This window comes from Labrus bergylta, chromosome 2 (genome assembly GCF_963930695.1).
Source record: "Labrus bergylta chromosome 2, fLabBer1.1, whole genome shotgun sequence".
NCBI lineage: Eukaryota > Metazoa > Chordata > Actinopteri > Labriformes > Labridae > Labrus > Labrus bergylta.
Genome location: NC_089196.1, coordinates 34,864,442 through 34,889,343, shown reverse-complemented (window position 1 = coordinate 34,889,343; position 24,902 = coordinate 34,864,442). Strand labels below are relative to the sequence as shown.

General features: G+C 40.8%; 2 protein-coding genes across 2 annotated transcripts in view; both read right to left on the bottom strand.

Annotated features, from left to right (window-relative positions):
* LOC136181090 (NLR family CARD domain-containing protein 3-like) overlaps window positions 1–24,902 on the bottom strand; it is a 412,285-nt gene that overhangs the window by 7,929 nt on the left and 379,454 nt on the right. The gene's annotated exons all lie outside the window — the stretch shown is intronic.
* LOC136181141 (protein NLRC3-like) lies at window positions 359–17,609 on the bottom strand. Its single transcript, XM_065961587.1, has 6 exons — window positions 17,544–17,609; window positions 2,819–2,991; window positions 2,469–2,579; window positions 2,274–2,352; window positions 1,911–2,115; window positions 359–1,785 (listed from the first exon to the last, which is right to left on the bottom strand). The coding sequence occupies exons 2-6, from the start codon at window positions 2,893–2,895 to the stop codon at window positions 509–511; spliced, it is 1,749 nt and encodes a 582-aa protein (XP_065817659.1). The 5' UTR covers window positions 2,896–2,991; window positions 17,544–17,609; the 3' UTR covers window positions 359–508.

The following is a 24,902-nucleotide window of genomic DNA, read 5'->3' as shown; positions in this document are numbered from 1 at the left end:
TGATCACAGGCAGCAGCCTCAGAAGAGCCTCCTCTGAAGCAGAGTATTTCTTCAGGTCAAACACGTCCAGATCTTTTTCTGATGACAGTAAGATGAAGACCAGAGCTGACCACTGAGCAGGAGACAGTTTATCTGTGGAGAGACGTTCTGATCTCAGGGACTGTTGGATCTCCTCCACTAGAGAACGATCATTCAGTTCATTCAGACAGTGGAACAGATTGATGCTTTTCTCTGCAGACAGATCCTCACTGATCTTCTTCTTGATGTACTTGACTGTTTTCTGATTAGTCTTTGAGCCACTTCCTGTGTGTGTCAGCAGACCTCGTATGAGATTCTGATTGGTCTCTAGAGAAAGACCGAGGAGGAAGCGGAGGAACAAGTCCAGGTGTCCATTAGGACTCTGTAAGGCCTGGTCCACAGCACTCTGATATAAAGGTGTTGGGTCAGGTTTTTCTCTGAATACTTTAGACCTCCGAGATGTTTTTTGTTTTTCTGACATCAGATTGATTCAAGAGTTGATGAAGGTCAGATGGACATGAAGAGCAGCCAGAAACTCCTGAACACTCAGATGGATGAAGCAGAACACCTTGTCCTGGTACAGTCCTCTCTCCTCTTTAAAGATCTGTGTGAACACTCCTGAGTACACTGAGGCTGCTCTGATATCGATGTCACACTCTGTCAGGTCTGAGTCATAGAAGATCAGGTTTCCTTTCTGCAGCTGCTCAAAAGCCAGTTTTCCCAGAGACTTAATCATCTTCCTGCTCTTTTTATTCCAGTGTGGATCTGTCTTATCTCCTCCATCATACTTGATGTTCTTCAGTTTGGACTGAACCACCAGGAAGTGGATGTACATCTCAGTCAGGGTCTTGGGCAGCTCTCCTCCCTCTCTGGTCTTCAGCACATCCTCCAGAACTGTAGCAGTGATCCAGCAGAAGACTGGGATGTGACACATGATGTGGAGGCTTCTGGATGTCTTGATGTGGGAGATGATTCTGCTGGCCTCCTCCTCATTTCTGAACCTCTTCATGAAGTACTCCTCCTTCTGTGGGTCAGTGAATCCTCTGACCTCTGTCACCATGTCAACACACTCAGGAGGGATCTGATTGGCTGCTGCAGGTCGTGTGGTTATCCAGAGATGAGCAGAGGGAAGCAGTTTCCCCCTGATGAGGTTAGTCAGCAGCACATCCACTGAGGTGGACTCTGTGACATCAGTCAGGGTCTCATTGTTTTTAAAGTCCAGAGGAAGTCGACACTCATCCAGACCGTCAAAGATGAACACAACCTGGAACTCTTCAAACCTGCAGATTCCTGCTTCTTTGGTTTCAGGAAAGAAGTGATGAACAAGTTCCACCAAGCTGAACTTTTTCTCTTTCAGCACATTCAGCTCTCTGAAAGTGAATGGAAATGTGAACTGTATGTCCTGGTTGGCTTTGTCTTCAGCCCAGTCCAGAGTGAACTTCTGTGTTAAGACTGTTTTCCCGATGCCAGCCACTCCCTTTGTCATCACTCTTCTGATTGGTTCATCTCTTCCAGGTGAGACTTTAAAGATGTCTTCTTGTCTGATGGTTGTTTCTGGTCTGTGTGGTTTCCTGGATGCTGTTTCAATCTGTCTGACCTCGTGTTCATCATTGACCTCTCCAGTCCCTCCCTCTGTGATGTAGAGCTCTGTGTAGATCTGGTTCAGAAGGGTTGGGTTTCCTGCTTTAGCAATCCCCTCAAACACACACTGGAACTTCTCCTTCAGGTTAGATTTGAGTTTTTGTTGGCACACTGCACCAAACGTTCCTGAATAAAGAAAGAACTGAAATCAATTAACAGATCCTGATATAGATGACATGACTATCTGAGTTTGGAACTTTAAACCTCTTTGTCCTTTTTCTAAAATACTAAATCTGTTAAAATGATCTTACTGCTCTGCAGACAGTCAGCCAGCTCCTCCTGCTTCATTCTCCTCAGGAAGTGGAGAGTGATCTTCAAAAATGCCTCTTTACAGCTTCTCCCCTGCTCGTCATCCTCACTCTGACTCTCTAAGCATTCTGGGTAATCTGGACTCAGAACCCTCTGGACTCTCTTCAGCTCGTTCTTCACAAAGGTGATGATGTTCTCCTCCAGCAGCTGGAACAGAAGGAGACACTGGATATTTAATATAAACTGGTAGAACTCAACATGTGGTTCATCTGTCAGTCTGAAGGTCAGCTGGTCTAAACAGAACAATAACTTAGCATTAAATTATTGTAATGGTAGTGTATTAATTAACAGTGTGTTGAACACACCATAAAGATGGAGTCCAGGTCTGTTGGATTCTGCTGGTCTGACTGATCTCTGTGAACGTTGGAGCTCTCCTGTTGAACTCTGTGACAGGACATATTACACAAGAAAACAACGGGATATATATAATGAAACTCTGAGCCAAGATATGAGTCTTTAAACAACAGAGACATAACATTAACTTGATTTTTAATTCTTACCTTCCATCAGCAGGACGTCCATCTTTAAAGTTAATACAGCGACCCTTAGACCGGTCACTCTTCATGGACACACAGCTGGGTCCAGGAGAGTCTGGTCTCTGTTCCTGCATCCTGATACAAAAAACAACATTATTAGTTACTGTGAGCAGCAGATGAGACAGTGATGATGATGATGATGATGATGATGATGATGATGATGATGATGATGGTGATGGTGATGATGATGATGATGATGATGATGGTGATGATGATGATGATGATGATTATGGTGATGATGATGATGAAGGTGGAGAGATGTGAGTGTTGAGCTGTGACATGAAGAATAGTCATGGACAGTTAAAGATCCTCACCTCAGAGCTTCATGTTCCTCACACAGAGAGGTTTTAGAGGGAGGGACTCCCTCCTCTGTGTCCTCACACTGATCCATAGCAGAGCGCCCCCTGCTGGGAGAGCTGCACTCTGTCACTACAACAACACTGATGGAGTTCAGCTGCTGAAGTCACATCCAGTCAAAGATCTTCAGCTGTGGAGAAAACAAAGAGATGAAGCTGCTGATTTACCTTCATCATCATCATCATCATCATCATCATCATCATGACCAAGATGGCGGCGCGAGCGCATCGCGAGGCCCAGCGTCTCTCTCAGATTTGCAATTTTGCAGTAATTTTATTGTTAATTTCGGGTCTGTTCGCACGGAACAGCCTCGCCTTAACATCCTACACCCGACAGGACCTTTTGGATATTGGAATACACCTCCCTGACGATCTAATCAACAATCTTCGACTCATCCCTGAGATCGCCAAAACACCCGAGGCTACGCACTCTACCCGGCCGGGCGGAAGTGCTCGCAGGCGGCGTCGAGACCGTAAACAAAGGCGGGGGAAGCGCGGAGGTATAAGGGCTAAGCTAAAGCTAACACCGCACCGTCTCCCGTTACCCAGCATTTCCCTCGCTAATGTGCGGTCTTTGGTGAACAAAATGGACGAGTTATGACTTCGCATCATCCACAGCAAGAGAATTATGGACTGTAATGTCATGATCTTCACGGAAACATGGCTAAACAACGGAGTACCGGACGATGCTATCAAGCTAGCCGGTCGCCACACACACCGAGCAGACAGAACAGCAGAGGACTCCGGTAAGACCAGAGGAGGAGGGCTGTGCATTTATTTTAACAAAGCTTGGTGTACAGACTCTGTCATTATTGGGAGACACTGCTCAGCTAACACTGAGTTTCTCATGGTTAAATGTAGACCTTTCTATCAGCCAAGGGAGCTCAGCTCCACTATTGTAACTGCAGCCTACATCCCCCCTGATGCCGATGCAAAAGCTGCCATGAAGGAACTTTACACCGCTATCAGTAAACAACAGACTGCTCGCCCGGAGGCTGCATTTATAGTTGCAGGTGATTTTAATCACTCAAACTTAAAGACAGTGCTCCCTACATTTCACCAGCATGTTTCCTGCAATACAAGAGGAAACAAATCTCTGGATCATGTTTACACAAACATCGCAGGAGCCTACACCACAACCCCCCTCCCCCACCTGGGACAGTCAGACCACCTTTCTTTGTTCCTCATCCCCAAGTACTCCCCACTCATCCAACGTGTGAAGCCATCAGTGACAACGATTAAAGTGTGGCCAGCAGGGACAGACTCTGTACTTCAGGACAAGTTCCATCACACAGAATGGAGTATGTTTGCTTCGCAGGCTACCTTGGGCTCTCACACAGACATTGACACCTACACCTCTTCTGTGCTGGACTATATCAATACCACCATCGACAGTGTTACAACATGGAAGCAGATCACCACATACCCAAATCAGAAGCCATGGATGAACAAGGAGGTGCGTCTCCTGCTGAAGGCCCGCAACATCGCCTTCAGATCAGATGACGCAATGGCCTACAGCGTATCCAGGGCAAACCTGAGGAGGGGCATCATCAAGGCCAAGCACTGTCACAAGCTGAAGGTAGAGGAACACTTCTCCAACTCCGACCCCAGACGCATGTGGCAGGGCATCCAGGCCATCAGTGACTATAAACCCAGCAACTCCACCCCGATAACCACAGATGTCTCCTTCCTGAACGAGCTAAATCACTTTTATGCTCGTTTCGATAGAGACAACAGTAATGGGTGATTTTAAACATTGTAAACCCGGGAAGTCCTTAGGTAACTTCTATCAGTATGTGACCTGTCCGACACATCTTGCAAAAACACTGGACCTTTGTTATGGATCCGTGAAAGGAGCGTATAAATCCCTTCCGAGATCCCCGCTTGGTACGTCTGACCACTACGTCATCTATTTGGTTCCGTCCTACAAATCGGTTCTGAAGAGGAACAAACCAGAACAAAGATTGGTTCCGGTCTGGTCGGAGGAATCAGTTAAATGTCTTCAGGACTGTTATTCTTGCACAGACTGGGACCTGTTTAAAGTTAACTGTACTGACACTGATGAGCTCATAGAGACTGTGTCAGCTAACATCACCTTTTGCAAGGATTTGGTCATCCCCCAAAAATTTGTTTCCATCTATACAAATAATAAGTTTCTAAGTCTGTCAAGAGCACAATTATCCAACGGAATATCAGTTTTAATAAAGGGGATATGACTCAGTATAGGGAACTAAAAAAACAAGTTAATATCGAAATAAAGCTTGCAAAGCGTAGCTACAAGGACAAAGTGGAGAAAATGTTAATTTCTGGAAATTCACGACCTGCATGGGAGGGTGTGAAATCTATAATGGAGAAACAATCTAAGAAATGTACAATCTCCCTTGATGACAAGCTTGATGTTGAACTGTCCAATGAACTGAACTTTTTCTTTAATCGGTTTAACGACCGCGACTTCAGTAAGGAACAGTCAACTTTTAAAAACGTTTCCCCAGGGCAGGCCAGCATCGATGTTGATGAGGGCATGGTCCTGAGACACTTCCGTAGCGTCAAGGAAAGGAAAAATCCGGGACCTGATGGAATTGGAGAGCACATCCTTAAGAACTGTACTGTAGAGCTGGCAGGGATCTTATGTTTTATCTTTAAATTGTCTCTCCACATCCACAGAGTTCCTTGTTTATGGAAAGATTCCATAATTGTACCGGTGCTCAAAAATCATTTTCCTAAAGCACTCAATGACTTTAGACCTCTAGCGCTTATCGCTCTCGTAATGAAGTCATTTGAGAAAATTGTAAAGGACTCACTTTTAAAAACTGTGGAAGCAAATTTGGAGCCATTACAATTTGCATATAGGTCAGGCAGGGGTGTTGAGGACGCAATGGGCACTTTGTTAAACCTTGAGGGGGCCAAGACCCTCACATGCCTAGTTTTTATTGATTTCTCCTCAGCTTTTAATTGCATACAACCACACATCTTAGCAGATAGGCTCAAGTCCATCCACTACATTGACAGTGGTCTTATATGCTGGCTGATGGAATTTTTAACAAGAAGGTCACAGCGTGTGAGAGCAAATGGCATCGTATCAGATGTTCTTTATTCCTCCACTGGATCACCCCAGGGATGTGTCCTTTCTCCCCTTTTATTTGTACTATACACAAAGACTAAAGAAATGACAGTAGATTTCAGGAAAAATCCCTCTGTCATTTCCCCTGTTTTTATTAACAACCTGGCTGTTGAGGTGGTGCACCAATACAAGTACCTGGGGACTATCATTGTTGACAAACTCACCTTTGAGCTCCAAAATGAAGCTGTCTGCAAAAAAGCTCATCAGCGTGTGCACTTTCTGAGGAAGCTTAGGAATTTTAATGTTGACAGCACTTTTATGAAGATGTTTTATTCCTGTTTTATTGAATCAGTTTTAACATCTGCATGGTGACCTGGTACGGATCACTCAGCATCAAAAACCGCAACAAAATGCAGAGCATTGTTAAAATGTGTGTCAGAATCACAGGATTGCCCCTTTCTGACCTTTCTTACTTATTTAAAAGAAGGTGTCTTGGCAGTCTATCTTGGCAGAACAAAGTCATCCTTTGTCCAAGGATTTTAAGTTGCTGTCATCAGGCCGCAGATTCAGCCTGCCAGCATGCAGGACAAAGAGGTTGAGAAACTCATTTGTTCCTGCTGCCATCACCTTTTTAAACCACTAACTGTGTTGCCTCTGTTTCTTATCTATTGCATTTATTTACTGTCCTTTCTATGTTGTTTGCTCATTTGAGGCTGTATGTATGTGTGTGTTTTACAGCTGACTGCAAAACAAATTGCCCTCTAGCAGGGATAATAAAGACAACCTTGAACCTTGAAGGGAGACGCAGACCACGACCAGACCGCCTGCAGACAACCAGCCCCTCTCACTCACCTCCACAGATGTCCACGCTGCACTGAGCCGGATCAACACTCGAAAGGCTGCTGGTCCAGACGGCACCCCTGGGCGCATGCTTAGAGCAGCTCACTGGGGTTTTTACGGACATCTTCAACCTGCCCCTCAACCAAGCTGCTGTGCCAGCATGCTTCAAAGCCACCTCCATTGTCCCAGTGCCAAAACACTCCAGCCCGACAGGCCTGAATGACTACCTGTAGCACTCACACCCATCATAATGAAGTGCTTTGAGCGACTGGTCCTAGCGCACCTGAAAAATTGCCTCCCACCCACACTGGACCCATACCAGTTTGCCTACCGCAGCAATAGGAGTACAGAGGATGCAGTCTCCACTGAGCTGCACTCTGTGCTCACACATCTGAACAATAACATACGCACGAATGCTGTTTGTTGATTTTAGCTTAGCATTCAACACTGTCATCCCCTCCAAGTTAAACACTAAACTGGGCTTCAACACCTCCCTCCGTCACTGGATAATGGACTTTCTGACCAACAGATGCCAATATGTTAGGTCAGGACACACCTGCTCCACCACCATCACACTCAACACAGGCGTACCACAGGGCTGTGTGCTGAGCCCATTCCTCTACTCCCTCTTCACCCACGACTGCAGACCTGTACATTAGCCCAACACCATCATCAAGTTTGCGGACAATACGGCGGTGATTGGCCTCGCAACAACGATGACACGGCCTACAGGGAGGAGGTACAGCATCTGGCCGCCTGGTGTGCTGACAATAACCTGCTCCTCAACACCAGCAAGACGAAGGAGCTCATCGTGGACTTCAAGAGAGAAAGAGGAAGCACACACAACCGCATTCACATCAGCGGGATGGCTGTTGAATGTGTCTCCAGCTCCAAGTTCCTGGGGACCCACATCACAGAGGACCTCTCCTGGTCCACTAACACCTCCAGTCTGGTTAAGAAGGCTCATCAACGCCTCTTTCTCCTGAGGACACTGAAGAGTCACCACCTGTCTTCAGCTGTACTGATGAACTTCTACCGCTGGGTGATCGAGAGCATCCTGACCAGCAGTGTCTCAGTCTGGTACGGAAACTGCTCTGTCACAGACCATAAGGCGCTACAGCGGGTGGTAAAAACCGCCCAGCGCATCACAAGGTGTCCACTTCCTGCCATTGAGGATGTGCAAAGAAAACGCTGTCTGCGGCGAGCTCACAACATCCTTAAAGACTCCTCCCACCCTGCCCACAGACTGTTTACCCTCCTGCCCTCCGGTAGGCGCTTCAGAAGCCTCCGGACCAGAACCAGCAGACTGAGGAACAGCTTTTTCCCCAGAGCTGTTTCTCTACTGAACTCTACCCCCCAAACTCTGAACTCTGTCTCTCTCTCTCTCTCCCTCTCTCTCTCCGCCCCTTGCTGACCCCCCCCCCCCCCCTTTCCCCTGCATATCACCTCACACCCATCATCCCCCCCACCACTCCTCCTGGTCACACACACACATCTCTCATCCATCTGTATTATTGTATTATAGTATGTTCATATTATGTCCATATTCTTTATATTATCTGTAAATTAGTATAGCATGCTCACTGCATCTTAATCTGTATATTATAATCCTAAGAATACACTTATTTTGTAGCATTACTTATTTATAGCATTTATTTATATTTATAGCATCCCATTAATCCAGCCATCCAGATTTACCTAAAAATTCACTTTTTTTGTCTACATCTGTAAATTTTGTAATTACTGTACATAGCACAGACTATTGCACTTTCTGCTTATTTGCACTTCTGGTGAGATGCCAAACCTCATTTCGTTACTCTATACTTGTATATGTGTAATGACAATAAAGTTGAATCTCATCTCATCTACCTGGTTCACCTTCATTATCATCATCATCATCATCATCATCATCATCACCTCACTGTCAGTCTACTAACATCACATCTACCTGGTTCACCTTCATCATCATCATCATCATCATCACCTCACTGTCAGTCTACTAACATCACATCTACCTGGTTCACCTTCATCATCATCATCATCATCATCACCTCACTGTCGGTCTACAAACATCACATCTACCTGGTTCACCTTCATCATCATCATCATCATCACCTCACTGTCAGTCTACTAACATCACATCTACCTGGTTCACCTTCATCATCATCATCATCATCATCACCTCACTGTCAGTCTACTAACATCACATCTAGCTGGTTCACCTTCATCATCATCATCATCATCATCACCTCACTGTCAGTCTACTAACATCACATCTACCTGGTTCACCTTCATCATCATCATCATCATCATCACCTCACTGTCAGTCTACAAACATCACATCTACCTGGTTCACCTTCATCATCATCATCATCATCACCTCACTGTCAGTCTACAAACATCACATCTACCTGGTTCACCTTCATCATCATCATCACCTCACTGTCAGTCTACTAACATCACATCTACCTGGTTCACCTTCATCATCATCATCATCATCACCTCACTGTCAGTCTACAAACATCACATCTACCTGGTTCACCTTCATCATCATCATCACCTCACTGTCAGTCTACTAACATCACATCTTCCTGGTTCACCTTCATCATCATCATCATCATCACCTCACTGTCAGTCTACAAACATCACATCTACCTGGTTCACCTTCATCATCATCATCACCTCACTGTCAGTCTACTAGAATCACATCTACCTGGTTCACCTTCATCATCATCATCATCATCATCACCTCACTGTCAGTCTACAAACATCACATCTACCTGGTTCACCTTCATCATCATCATCACCTCACTGTCAGTCTACTAACATCACATCTACCTGGTTCACCTTCATCATCATCATCATCATCATCACCTCACTGTCAGTCTATAAACATCACATCTACCTGGTTCACCTTCATCATCATCATCATCATCACCTCACTGTCAGTCTACTAACATCACATCTACCTGGTTCACCTTCATCATCATCATCATCATAATCACCTCACTGTCAGTCTACTAACATCACATCTACCTGGTTCACCTTCATCATCATCATCATCATCTCACTGTCAGTCTAATAACATCACATCTACCTGGTTCACCTTCATCATCATCATCATCATCATCACCTCACTGTCAGTCTACTAACATCACATCTACCTGGTTCACCTTCATCATCATCATCATCATCATCACCTCACTGTCAGTCTACTAACATCACATCTACCTGGTTCACCTTCATCATCATCATCATCATCATCACCTCACTGTCAGTCTACTAACATCACATCTACCTGGTTCACCTTCATCATCATCATCATCATCATCATCACCTCACTGTCAGTCTACTAACATCACATCTACCTGGTTCACCTGGTGTTATGATCTAATCTTCTGTTCTCTCTTATAGTAGATGATTTATTCCTCTCAGATGTTCTGTTCTTGTCAGACTGATTATCCAGCTGAAGTATTAAAGTAGTTGTAGATTCTGAATGTATTCACTGCACAGTCTGTAACTTGGACATGAATCACTCTTTTTTAAGATCTGTCATCATCTCCTTCTTGTTCTAATTTGATGAATTTAAAGGCTTTTATTTAAACTTTTATGAATTGAACTTTTTTGAATTGATCCTCTAGCATCTGTAGTGTCCCACCTGAAGGCATGTATTTATATTCCTTATAATCAACATTTATATAAAGTGGTCATGAATAATCATAATAGTATTTCAGTATAATAATGAACTAAAAGACACATATTATGCAAATTAGATAAATAAATAATAATAGTGTGAGGTTGCATATTATAAACATAACATAATCAACTAAGGATGAAATGCAGAAGGGCACATGTGCACATGAATTCAAACTGAGCCTACAAAGTGAAACTCATCAAAGATAGAGTGAAAAAAGTCAATGCTTAGATGAAATTTTGCATGGTCAAAGAGTGAGGTCTCAAGTTTCATACGAGCTCGCTTTTGGGGTAATTAATTAATAAATCTTAGGCTAACCTGACATTTACAAGAGGTGAAGGAGAGTCAAATACAATAAAACCTGCCATACATGTTATGTTGGTGTGTCGATGTCCGGTCACAAGATGGTTGGCCAGATATATACCCCATTTATCAAGAAGACATGACATTGCAGTAGGTTTTTTTTTGACTGCTAACTTCTGAAAATAGCATGTGGCAATGTATGGGACATGGCTGGGGCTGTGAAGCCCACGTGGGACATAGTTAGAGCACTGTAAAAAGGAAAACTTAAAATTGTTGGCCTTAAAGGAATTTTTCAGTGCACTAAACAAACATTATTTAATTGTGTTGTTAACTTTATTAAAGCATTAATCTCAACTATCTTTAATAAGTTTATTGTGAAATACTGGTCTAATTCCATAAAATAAGCTGCTTTAACTCAAAATTATGGATTTGAAGTCAGACTAACTTCTGTGAGCATGCTTCAAGCAAAGTACGGGGTCTCCAACGCAAATATCCAAGGCTCTTCAGCCACACTTTTGCTTTCTCACATGTGCTGCCATCTCTCCTGTCTTTCTCAAGTGGAGCATCGACCTAACGGTAAGTAGGCCTACTTTGTGTGACTATTGCAATGATATGCGGGCTTTACAGTTATCTCATACAAATTATACTTTGTCGGTCGTGTTTTGGATATCCTGCCGGGTTAATGTGGCTGTAAGTGGACAACTCCAGCCGTTACCGTTACATATGCCTCCTCAAACATTAGCTTGCTAACGGGAACAAGGCACCATTATGTTGCCCGTTAGACTCTGGAGATGTTTCTCTGTCATGTATATGATGGTGAGTTTTTTGTGCGCATAAAATCGTGTGTGAATTATCATTTTTGAACGGTAAATTAAACTATTTTACGCGGTGTTTGTTTAGATGGTCTATACAGTATTAGTCTCAGGAAGGTTTAGCTAAATGTTTGGGGGTTTGATTATTACTCTTGGTTGCATTCCCCGGGCCTGCATGTGCCAACCTTTTGCCGACAGTATTGCGCATCTCGGACCGCCGCAGACGCGGGTCTCCATGTGAGTGCATGCCCACACACTTAACGACACTGCGTAAAATGTCCGCACATTTTTACATTCTTGTGTTTCCAGCACGTAAACTTCGGTTGTTCACGTCTTAACTCCCGTCTCTTTCTGCAGCGCTGCTGTGAAACGGAGGTTCCGCTGTGTCGCGGGTCACCAGGTGCGCTCCACTGACGCTGCAGCCCTCTGTCATCGCGCATATGCAGGTAGGTTTATATGTGAAAATATGCATTTACCTTTATTAGATACACTTCCAGATTTACAAGGCACACCTAGATGAACGAATTAAGTATAAAACAAACACCCTGTCGTAAAATCCCACCTTTATAATGAATATTTTGTTCTGATATTACTGATTTAGTCAGAGAGAGAGGTTTTAATATACTTTTATGGTCATTTTGGAGGCTATCATAACTTTGTCTACCTTTTGAACTGTATAGGGTTATAGTGAAAAGTGTATTTCATATTCTGTCCATCCCATTATTTAGGATATTCTTAATATGAACAATGTAAAACTATAACCCAGTACATTTAAACAATACCACAAAATAATTACATAATCCTTAAAGACAATGAAAATAAATCAACACCTCTCAGACAGATTCAACAATAACAAAATTGTATTCATCATGAAGGTATTGCTTTTTTTACTGCATTATTTTTGATCAGTGTAACTACTTAATTGGCAAGTGACTGTGTATGCATGTATAGCCTGCATAGAATGCAAAAGAAAAATTTAACTAGTGGTCTTATGTACAGCACTCTGTTCATGTGTATAAGTATATTGTGTTGTTTTTTTAAAGCTAAATCAACTAATCTCTTTAATTCTCTTCATAGTTGTCCTATGAGGTGCAGGTTCTGCAGTTTTGCCAGCTCAAGTCAAGAAGTTCTGTTGAGGCACCATCGACTAAGGCACAGAAGAAGAGCTTACTGGCCCTGTGTCTACAGTGACTGTGTGTGCACCTTCAAAACACACGGGGCATTAAAATCCCACCTTACAAGATCACATTGCAGGACTGTGAGAAGGCAAGAGATCTGCACCTTTTTTTGTGAGTTATGTGAATTCAGAGAAAATTGTACTCAACACACATTTTTCACTCATCTTGGGCATCATTTAAAAAATCGACATACTGTGCATTGCCCCTTTCTGCGTTGTGAGTTTAAAACTAACAATTTTAAAACCTTCAGTTCACACCGGAGTAGAAAGCACAAAAATACAAATAAAATTAGAACATGTTTGAGAGTGCATTCTGAAAATGAAGCATGTGCCATTGAGATTCAAACCAATGACCTGCCATTAGATGACTTTGTTGAAAGTGAGACGTCACAGAATTGTACAAATCAAGATTCAAGTGACAATGCTAGGGAAGAGTATATAGAAGCTGAGACTCTTGAACACAAAATTGCATCTCTTTTTCTGTGCATGCAAACAGTATTGCATGTTTCAAAAAGTTCTTTACAGAAAATTGTTGAAGAATTTAATGATATTCTGCACTTCTCTAAATTCCATTCCCTTCAAACAATCAAAGAGGTGCTTACTAAACATAGTATTGAGGTAGATGATTGTATTGTTCAAGAAATTAATGGTGCAATATTTAAAAAAAACCCACTAATCGAAGCTACTGAGGCAAAAGGTGCACTGTCTACTGATCACAGGAGGAATCTCTATTTTAAGGTGCACTTCCCTGTAATTGAGCCAACTGAAGTGTTCTCAAATGAACTGGATCTTGAACTTACTATCAACTCAATTATTAATTATATCTATGCTTTTGCTGTTATGCTTTTGTTTTCCACAGATTTGCAGGGAGTTCTACCGTGTCACTATGAAGGACCTGTTGGGGAACTTTAGAGAAGCCTTAGACGAGTACTGTCCTCGACTGCTAAAACTGTATCGTGCCAGGAAAGGAGCCTTTGGACAAGACATGGAAAGCCTCTTGGATAGGCTCGATGAACAGGTAAATTCATCTACTAAACATCAGATTTGTTTATGGATATTCACATTGCCATGGCTACTTATTTTGTGTTTGGTGTAAGGTGAAACATTATAGTAACAATTTGATAGTTCTGAGAATTTACAGTGTCCATTGCCAAATACAATAATTATAGCTGATTTTGTCAGGTATGAAAAACTTTCAACTTATTATACTGTAGAACTATATGGTGCATTTGAGCTGCTCATCTCACTGTGGCCTTATCTAATTTCAAGAAAGCTTAACAAAGTCATGCCTTATAATTTAATTTACCTATCCCTGCCCAATAAAATTCAAACAGAGTCTGACTTTTAATTGGCAAGTTTCTTAATTCTGACATTAGGCAAAGTTTTTGTATTAGCCAAGACGCACCATAGTAAGAAAGTAAAAAATAAATCCTAACTTCAAAATAATAAATCCTAACTTAAAACATGCCATTTACTAGAATGTATTAGATATATTTTTTTGTAGGGTTTATGCATTAATTGTAGAGGACAACAGATCAAGTCGGAGATTAGAGAATAGAGAATGACGTGCAGTTAATTTGAGGACTGCAGCCTCTGTAGAACATAACCACCAGGCTGTCTGACATCTTGGCCTTTTACTTTAACCAAAAGCCCTATTTCTTTATTTTTTTCTGATTTCAAGACATCAGACATTGCATCGCATCGAAGGAGAGCGTGTCTCGAAGGTCTGCCCATATTTGTCCGTGACAGTTCAGAGAAACTTTTCCTGAAATGCTTGGTGAGTACAGTCAATGATGAGTGCACATTAAATGTAATGTGAATGATGTGTATAGTCTTCTATGCATTTAATCTGAAAGTAAATTTGCTTTAAAATATAACCACAATCTCAAGATAAACAATAGACCTGCTACCAAACTATTGATGGGAGAACTGAAAGGTTTACTCATGTTCTTCCAAGTATTTATTTTGATTGATGGCTTACAATAAAACCAATGTTTTCCTAGTTACAAGTTATTATAGTGTTTCCTTTGCAGAATTCATATTTCATTTTGTTTAATTCATGGTTTCAACAGGACACTGATCCAGAAGACAAGCAGATCGAAGGTGTCCAGATGGGTATCCTGACTGTTATCGTAGATGATGGTGCACCTACCTCATTTCCAACAGTCAACAGTGTTGCTGTTGTGTTGGAAGAGGCAATTATACTCACAGATCTGCCAGACCTCCCTACTGTGTTTGCCTACCTTTTTGGCCTGCTATATGCCTTAAACATTGAGTTTCCAAAAGACCTCAGGTACACTTTTGAAACTCTTCAGCACATCTTCATGGGACTTTCTACTAGTTGCTCACAGCGTGTCAGGAGCTTGAAAACCAAGCTCTTACTATAAGTAAGAAGCTGATAGATGCCTTCACAGATCTACCCAGGTCTGTGTGCCCTGAACAGGGGAGTTCCCAAAACAACTCAAGTGCACTTTTGAAGCTGTCATGCTCATCTTCATGAAACTTTCCATCAGTTGTTCAGTGTTTTAGGAGATAGAAAGCCATGCTATCACTAAGTCACAAGCCCATCTTTTTCTTTTAAATATTCATATATTCTCATACTAGCTGGCCTGCTCGACCCATGTAACATGCCAAGGAATTAGTATTTTAGCATGGTCAACAATTAGGCTGTTATTGTTGTCAAAATTGGGTCTTTTTTTTTTTTTTGTGAAAAGACATGATAGCTTTCCTTGTTTGAAGAGTTGAATATGTTTTGACCTCTCAAAGTTGTGAGGAGCTATTGTTTAATCACTATGCGTTAATTAACAGTTGTTGAACACTGACTTCGATTTACAGAGAAATAATTTTTTATTACACAAAGTAAGAAATGTTTTATAGCATTACCACTCTTTTATAAACATTACACATGTTACCAGTAAAAAGCTAAAATGCAGCACTGTAGCACCTTTTTTAGTTTTTTTTATTCTGTTGCCGTAGTCAGAATTGTTATTTCTGATTTCGGGGTCAGCCTGCATCTTTTTTTTCATTGTGCTGTCTGCTAACTTTCAGTCATTGGTAAATACAGAAACAATGTATCCAATCTTTATTTTATTTAAAAAACCAATAGAGAGGTTGTTTATTCTGTGTCTGTTTGGCAAGTGCTTTACATTTTGCACAGACATAATCCTGAACATTATCTATAACTTTGTCTATTGTTTTGAAAGTTGGCTGGTTCTGTAGGTGGTTTGCATTGTACATTTTATCATTGTTGATAATAATGTTCTATCTACCCTACGCTTTTAGAAGAAAGTAAAAGATTTGTTAATGTATAGCCTGTTTTGAAAGTGTTACAGTAACATGATAAGGCTAGTTTATACTTGCATGTTAAATCTATGCAATGCCATAGCCAGATGTGCTCCTTCACAGATATTAAACTATATGTCTAGGGGACGCAGACAGAGAATAACTTTTTGTTTCAATGTCTCTCGGTGGCTTGGCATGACAAAAGTTAACTGTTGGAAAACTTGTTGTCATTTAATGTTTAAATAAAACATTTTACTGAACTGGTTATGATTGTAATTGTATGAAAGAGTATGATTTGGGGCAACTTTCATTATCTGGAATTCATAGTTGGTAGAACTTTACATTTTAAGTTTTTATAGATAAGAAATAAAAATAATCTGAATAAAAGCTCATTAGTTAGCACAACTTCTAATGTTTACAATTCATAGTATGTAGAACTCAAAATTTGAAGTTTTGTTTTATATGAAAGATAAATTATCTGAACATAACTGATTTAGTTCCCACAACTTTTTTTTGTTTGGAATTCTTAGTATGTGGAACTCAAAACTTTAAGTTATATTACATCTGTTCTTTAAGTTATCTCAACAAACAATTATTAGTTAGCTCAAACTTAAGGGTTTGAGTTGGTCTCAAAACGCAAAAAACCTGTGCAGACAGTTGCCTTGAAATTTTGAGTTTTGCTAGCTTTTTTATTTTTACAGTGAGCTATCAGGCCCATGTGGGACACAGATGGATCTATAAAGCCCATGTGGAGGAGGCGGATACCATCTCCACGCCCTCAGCAAGATAAGTATATATTGTGTGATATTCTTTGTCTTGGTCAGTCGTCTGCAGACGGCTCACTACTTTGGATTCTGAGAAAGATGAATAAAGCTTTTAGTACTCAATTTGTTTGTCTCCTGGGTCCAGTCTCTGAAGAAAGACAAACAAGCTTTAAAACACCACTTAGAACGTCAAAAGGACAGTTAGATTTAGAGTTTAAAATGTTGATGTCTTTGTTGGTCCGGTCACAGGCAAAAACTGACCCTGCCTATTTTCTGGATTTATTAAAAAAAGGACACTACGCATCAATAAAGTTTTATCTTATCAGAGGAGGCTTCACTGCAGGACTTTGAATCATAAAACAATAACAAGTCAAACCCAACAAGTCATTGATTAACCAAGAACACAGTCAGCGGATTGAGAGAGTTACAACAACTTCTTATGAATATGTTCCACTGTAAAGAAAACGTAATTAAGAAAAATGTTTAAATCAAAATGATAATCACTCAAACATTTCAATTACAGAAGATAAAGTGATGATCTCAATGAAAGAAACTTCCAGAGCGGGCTCGTCTTTAATCAACCTGTTAGCATGTTAGCATAGCCTGCATCGGGACTGAGGATCATTGTGTGTCCTTCACTTCTACTTTAGTCAGAGCAGCTCATGAATCCGGTGGCTAACTGTTAGCTTACAGCTCTTTTTATACTTAAATTAAATGACTCTTTCAAACAGTATAAAAAGTGTCTCTTACCTTCAACACAGAGAACTAATCTGCGTCTCAACAGGACAACGTCAAAGTCAAGTCTCCTGACACCAGGAAATACCAAAGTCTAATAATCACCATAGCAACAGGGAATCAAAGGTCACAGCTTTATAACATTTTACTGAAGGAAGCTTGTTGTGTCAGATGATCCTTTACTGCTTTGATATCAGATATATTGTGTGATGATAGAAGTTGATGAAAGTGTTTGAGGCAGTCTGTTGTCCTGCAGTGGTCTGTAAAAAAGGAAGGGCTGCTGTATGGGATCAATTGCCTGTAAATAAGATTTTGAACTCGTGAAAGGTTACTTTGGTGAAATATTTTGTGCACACAGGTAAGGTTTGCACATGTGCAAACAACATTTGTAATTGTAGAAATAGTCTGAGCATATGTAAAACAAATCTGTTGTTGTGAAAAAATGTGAAGATGTGTAATGATTTTGTGCTCACAGTTCAGATTGCACAAATTCCCTATCTTCACGTGCGATCCTGAAGGTACACGCACAAGCTTTGAGTTACAACCACAAATTTTGACAGAGTCTTTACGCCTAAGCCTCCAGCCAATCAGCACGTCTCTACCTTGTCAACTGACAATCAGAGGAAGCTGAGTCTGTTTAGTATGGAGTTAGATCCGTCTCAATTTTCATGAATGCACACAGAAGGATTCACAAATGTATTTTGTGATTTATAAGGACTCTATCCACAAAAATAGTTTTCAATACACACACAAATATTTAGCATTGTATATTAATGTAAAAAAATACACAAATAAAAAACAAGATTCATGAACAAATATTTATAGTTTTATATTGAATAGAAATCCACAAATGTGTGATATACATATATATTAAAAAAACACATTTGGATCTTGTCTTGTCAGTCTGCCTTTACAAACTGTTTGTCATGTGTGAACCTCGCTGCATTTGTGTGTGGGACTTTTGAGACTCCCCTGCCGTGGTTCGATTCACAAATGGAAATGTCTGTAGCCAATCAGATGTCTCCTTCCTATTCAGCCAGTCACAGTAGGGTAGATTCAATGGTATGTTTTAATGTGATCAATTCAGCGTTACATCGCAGCGATCAGCCGAGCTGTCTGATTAAGTCGTCTTTATGTTGACGAGTACAAACAGTCTCTGTGATCGTCGTACTATAGATGGAAAGTCGTTTATCGTGCTGGGTCACGTTGTTGATGCTGGGCTCTGCTCTAAACGAGTCAGTATCTGAAGTGTATGTACAGTTTAAGCTTTGTGTGCAATAATGAACGGCCCAACTCAAGAAACGAGCCAGACTCTCCGTGTCTGCAAAGACAGAGATGCCTTGTTTCATAGTGTGGGGGAATGTCTTATTGTCAGTAGCTTCCTTTAACATGAGAGAAAATGGACTTTCTAACAATTCCCAAACATGTTTCTAAAAGTTCACATCCTGGTGACTTATCCAAAGAAAGACTATCTACTGCTTCTTTGAGCTCCTCTGAAGTAATATCAGCATCACATCATTCTGCAAACTCCTCGTCTATATGAGGAAGAAGAGCTGAGAGATGGCTGAAGAAGGAGTCAGCATCCATGACAGAAAAGGCTGATGAGTCTAGTTTACCAGAGAAAGAAACCATTTCATCAAGACTGGATCAGAACTAACTTGGTCATGAACTAATAAGGCTTTGATTGGATTTCTTTCCTGCCTTCTTTTCTCTCAATGACAGAAATACTTTCCTCCCCTTCCTCCATCCATTTGACCCTGGATCTTCTGTCGGCTCCTTCAGCTTTCTTCACACAGAGTTCCTCCAGCTGTGTTTGTAGAATATGTCCTTTTTGTTTATCATTGTCACAAAGTCATGTCTTATTACAGCAGCTTTTTATTTCTTTGATTATATTCATTTCTGATGATTTGTTACTTCTATTTAGAGATTTTCCAAATGTAACAGAGTGCTCCCTAAATGTGAACTTCATGAATTCTCATTTAGAGATGTAAGAAGTGATAGATTTATCCAGCATCACATCAGATATAATAACTTTTATATCTTCAGGAAAAGATCATATTTAAAATCCCTCCTATAATAATGTTGGCAGTTGGATAGTTTAAGGGATTCAGTGACACTAGAGACCTCCAAAATCAACTGTTTGTTTTGAGTTAGGTTATTAAAGCCATACCTATTGACCAAAATATAAAAGTGCTCATTAATGTCAAGTACGTAAATTATCCAGTGACCATCATGAGTACTTCTAGAGGTGATGAATTTACCAGGAGGGTCACAGAACAGGAGCCTGCTGATCTAGTGGAACCAAAGTCATCCCATTGATTTATCCAGAATATTTCATCCTCTAGTTTGAAGTGTTTCTTCAGAAATATAAAATTAGCTTTTTCACCCTTACAAAATAAAAATACAGATTTTCTCTTTGTGTTTTCTCTCGAGCATTAAGAGAGATACAAGAAAAGGAAACATTCATTGTGAACACGAACTAACAACTGTTAATAAACAAACTCTTCCAACCAGTTGAAATATAAAGGACACAAAAGAGAGCCTTAAACTTAACGTCCCTTCAATATCAAAAAATATGAACTGAATCATCCAACCTGTGTGCAGGCCAAACGCCTGTTATTGCTGGCTTACATAGACCATCAAATGTGATCTTGTATGGCGCTCCTAAGTGACTCTCTGTCCGTTGTTGAACCCAGCACCACCTTTGTAGTACGCCCGTTTTCCAGCTGCTCTTGCTCGTTGTATCTTTGGCCATAGTGCAGCTCCTGCAGCAGAAAAGAGCACCTTGGAGAAACTCCACTTGATGGACCAAATGTTGGATGGGCTAATATCCCTCCATGGATTGTTCCAGTGCCTAGCGTTGACTTACAACTTGTGGAGCAAAAGTGAGAAAGGATTGAAAGAAATGTGGCTAACATTGGGCATTTGGTTGAAGATTATTTACAAAAGAAATATTATAACTACATACCTACTGATGGATCCAAAGAGCCAGAGAGTGGACATGTGGGGACAGGAGTGTTCATATCTGAGTTTGATATAGAAATATGTAAAAGAATGAATAATAAGTGATCCGTGTTTACAGCAGAACTAACTGCTATAATGTTAGGGTTGAATGGATCGAGAAGGCCAGAGAGAGTTGTTGTTTGTTCAGATTCAACTGCAGCTCTTACACGCCTGAACTCAAAAGAAACAGTTCGTTAGTTTTTATCTTCGCAAAGTGATCAGGTGCACTGCTCAGCTGCGCACTGCGTCCCAGCACGCTCTGTTTGTTTGTTTGTTCTCGTGTTTAATGTTGTTAAAACGTCGTCTTATCCGGCCTGTCTGTGGAATATGTTTGTCTAAAGTGTAAGATGAGTGTCCCTCGAACTGTGCTTGTGTTTCTGTGGCTAATCATTCTACTTGGACAATGCCTTTCCATGCAATGTCCGAAAGCACACCTGAGTGAGGCGTCACTGCTTGCACGCTCGTACAGCCGAGAGGCTCTGCTGGAGCTACAACCAGACCCAACCCAAGCAGTTGTATCAAGCCACTTCTACCGGCTGACGCTGGAAAAGATCCCCCAGGAGCTCATCAGGACCAAAAAAAGGAAAAAGAGAGGAGGAATTCGAAACCGGTTACGAAAGAGATCAAGCCTGCGCTCTTTGAGCAACAAAGTGGATGCTATACGAACATACGCAAGGTACTGTAATTAATTCCGAGAGGCATCTATGTTATACTTTACAGAAAGCTGGTTACAAGCGACGATGCCTGACTCCCTCTTTCATGTCCCCGGATTTACTTTGCTGCGAGCAGACAGAGACGCTGACTCAGGAAAAACAAGGGGAGGAGGCATCTGCGTGTATATAAACGATCTATGGTGCCAAATGCACTCAGTCAAAGTTACGATCTGTGATCCCAATGTAGAAATTCTCGGCATGACTTTAAGACCATTTTATTTGCCAAGAGAGAATTTGGGTGTATTTTGCTGTTCGTTGTATTCGCACCCCCAAACGGGAAAGCGTCACAAGCTGCACGGACCATAGCTGACTGTGTTCCTGAACTACAACTCAACCACCCTGAGGCACCGGCTATAGTTTTGGGAGACTTGAATCATTGTCACCTGGAAACTGTGCTGCCTTTTTTCGAGCAGTACGTCAAGGACCAGACCAGGAAAGACAATATTTTGGACAAGTGCTTTGTAAATGTTAAAGGTGCTTATGTGTCCAAGTGCCGGCCACCTATATTAAAGTCCGACCACAATGTTGTGCACATGATTCCAGTGTATGAGACAAAACTTAAGAGAAGTAAACCAGAAAAGAAAGTGATTAGGACATGGACAAATGAGAGTAAAGAACAACTGAAAGCCTGTTTTGGCTGGACAAATTGTTAAATTTTTCATGAGGGCTCCATAAATGACATAACTGATGTTACAAATGATTATATACATTTTTGTGTAGAGCTGTTGTTCCAACAAAGGAAATTAAAATTTACCCTAATAATAAATCATATGTCACTAGTGACATAAAGGCAGTCATAAATACAAGAAAAGTGGCTTTTAAAAATAAAAATCCAGAAGCACTAAAACTTACAGAAAAAGAGTTGAGAATCAGACTGAGAGAAGCAAAAGTGGCACACAGACAGCTTCTTGAACAAGCCTTTAAAGCTAAAAACCCTAAAAGAGTGTGGGACAACATGGAAGCTATGACGGGCATGTCAACTCCAATCAAATCAATTGCGACAGACAATGAACTTTTTTTACTAGATTTGAATCACAAGACGACCCTGAAAAATTCCCTGAAATACTCAGAACCATCATATCTGCAGCTTCAGACAGAATTATCATCACTGTTGAAGATGTAAGGAAAACATTTCAGGGTACAAATACAAAGAAGGCAGTGGAACCTGATAAGTGTAGTGGTTTTCTGCTAAAAAACTTTGCAGCTGAGTTGGCTCCAGTAAGGCAACCAATTTTTCAGTCTTCAGTTGACACACACGAGGTCCCTATGTCATGGAAAACTTTGTACATAAAACCTTTACCTAAGATTCCATGTCCAAGGGATCATAAAGACTTCAGACCAATAGCTCTTACCTCAGTGATCATGAAATCTCTAGAGAGAATACTGCTCAAACATCTTTGGTCCATATCATCACCAAACATTTAGATAAGCCAAATACATTTGCAAGAGCCCTCTTTCTAGACTTTTCATCAGCATTTAACACAATAAAAGCAGACATCTTAGTAACAAAAATGATTCAACAAAAACTTAACCCCTACTTGACTCTTTGGTATGCTTCTTTTTTCACTAACAGAATCCAGTTTGTGAAGGTGAATAACACCCTTTCATCTGCTATCACAACTAATGGTGGCGCTCCTCAGGGTTGTGTGAGCTCAGCTGTGCTTTTCACTTTTTATACAGATGACTGTCGGTCTGATACACAAAATCAGTACACTCTGAAGTACTCTGACGATACAGCTCTGATTTCTCTGTTAAGTAACTCTGATGACCCTGGACTGCACCAACATGCTGTGAACAAAATGGTTATGTGGAGTGATGACCATGCTCTAGAGATCAATGCAAAGAAAACAGAGGAAATTGTATTTGGTTCACTTTCTGATGCTCATAAAGCTCCTATTCTCATTCATGATGAAAAAATCAAGCAAGTGTCATCTTATAAATATCTGGGTATAATGATCGACCATCTGTTGTCCTGGAAAGATCACATCGATTACATCTGTAAAAAGACAAAACAAAGAATTTATTTCCCCGCCGTCTGAGATCTTTTGGGGCGAGTCGACAGATTCTTCTTTTGTTCGTTACCTCTGTGATTCTAAGTGTCCTACAGTATTGTAACACCTCATTGTATATGTGTCTGTCTGCCACTCTGAAGTCTAAACTGCTCCAGCAGTTGAACATCTGCTCTAAGATTGTAGGCCAACCCATGCAAAGACTCTATGAATCGGCCTACAACAAAAGCATTTTAAGACTGGCTAACTGCATCGCCTCTGACCATGACCACGCCCTGAACACAGAGTATGAACTGATACCATCAAACTGGAGATACAGGGTCCCACGTTTTAATAAGGTCAGACTGAAACACTCTTTTGTTCACCAATCAATCCTAAAATTGAATGTAGAGCTGAATCCTCGACCAAAGCACGTTTAGGGCCTCTGTGCATTTGTTTGGCATTTGAGTGTTGTTTCAAATGTTTGTATCTTTGTTTCCTGTCTAAACCCTAAAAAACCATTTGTATCATATTTGCTACGCAAGTTTCTGAGACCTCTGTCTTATCAACATGATCAAAACTTTCCTTTAAAACCTGTTGTATATGACCTGATACATGTATTCTGCCCCCTAGAGGATTTGCATTCTACTGCAGGCAGTGGAAGGGCTTTTTTTGACCTTTAAAAAATGGCCACCATCATGCTAGCATCCACACACTTTCAGCAGGAAAATCTTTGCTAATTTTCAAGAAGTTACAGTAAGAATAACATTTATATTGTTACTAATTCTTTAATATGAGTATATTCTGTATTAAAACAATGTATCATTACTTAATAATTCATTCTTCATATTACAGTTAAATCGTGTAAACACACACTATTTTGATGATTCAATAAATCTAATTAATGACTGAAATGCCATTTAAAAAAAAACATTTTGGGTATTTTCACAATAACAATTCCTCTGAAATCATAATCGCTACGCTATATTGACCAATTTGTTATGTGTGTATTTTTAGATGTCAAAAAGAATAGAGGAAGAAGTGAGAAAACAAACGTACATTGAAAATGTCATCAACATGATAATGGATGGCAATTCAAGTGACATAGAGCAGTTAGGGGAAGATGGTGAGGAGGATGAGGAAGAATGGACTCCTCAGACCATGCATGATGATGGAAGTTCAGATAGCAGTGATGAGGAAGACTATCAAGATGAAAGTGTAGCCCAGACAAGCACAGAAGTTGAGATCCCAACAACAACACAGGACACAATCAGAAAGGAGTCAGTGAAGGCCAATGCACAAAGGAAAGAATACAGATGGAGAAAAATAAAATATCAAGCTCCATCTATCGATTTCATTGCAAGTGTTGAGGAAGGCACAGAAGACAGGTGTGACTGGACACTATACATGTATTTCAAACAGTTTGTCACTGATGAAATGCTAGAGGAAACTGCAGAACAAACAAACCTGTACAGTGTACAAAAAGAGGGCAAGTCAGTAAACACAACTGCCAAGGAAATAGAGCAGGTTCTAGGCATGTACATTCATATGGGGTTAGTACAGATGTCCTCTGTGAGAGCCTATTGGGAGATGGAGACAAGGCTCCCTGCAGTTTGTCATGTGATGTTTTGAGATCGGTTTCTGAAATTGCTGACAGTGATTCACTTTCA

Bases quoted from the DNA above. Each gene is read 5' to 3' on its own strand.
- LOC136181141 (XM_065961587.1), bottom strand. From the start codon at position 2,895: ATGGATCAGTGTGAGGACACAGAGGAGGGAGTCCCTCCCTCTAAAACC. The intron at 2,353-2,468 runs GTAAGAATTAAA...GTCCTGTCACAG, and splicing joins GGACGTCCTGCTGATGGAAG to AGTTCAACAGGAGAGCTCCA. The intron at 1,786-1,910 runs GTAAGATCATTT...TTCTTTATTCAG, and splicing joins GGCTGACTGTCTGCAGAGCA to GAACGTTTGGTGCAGTGTGC.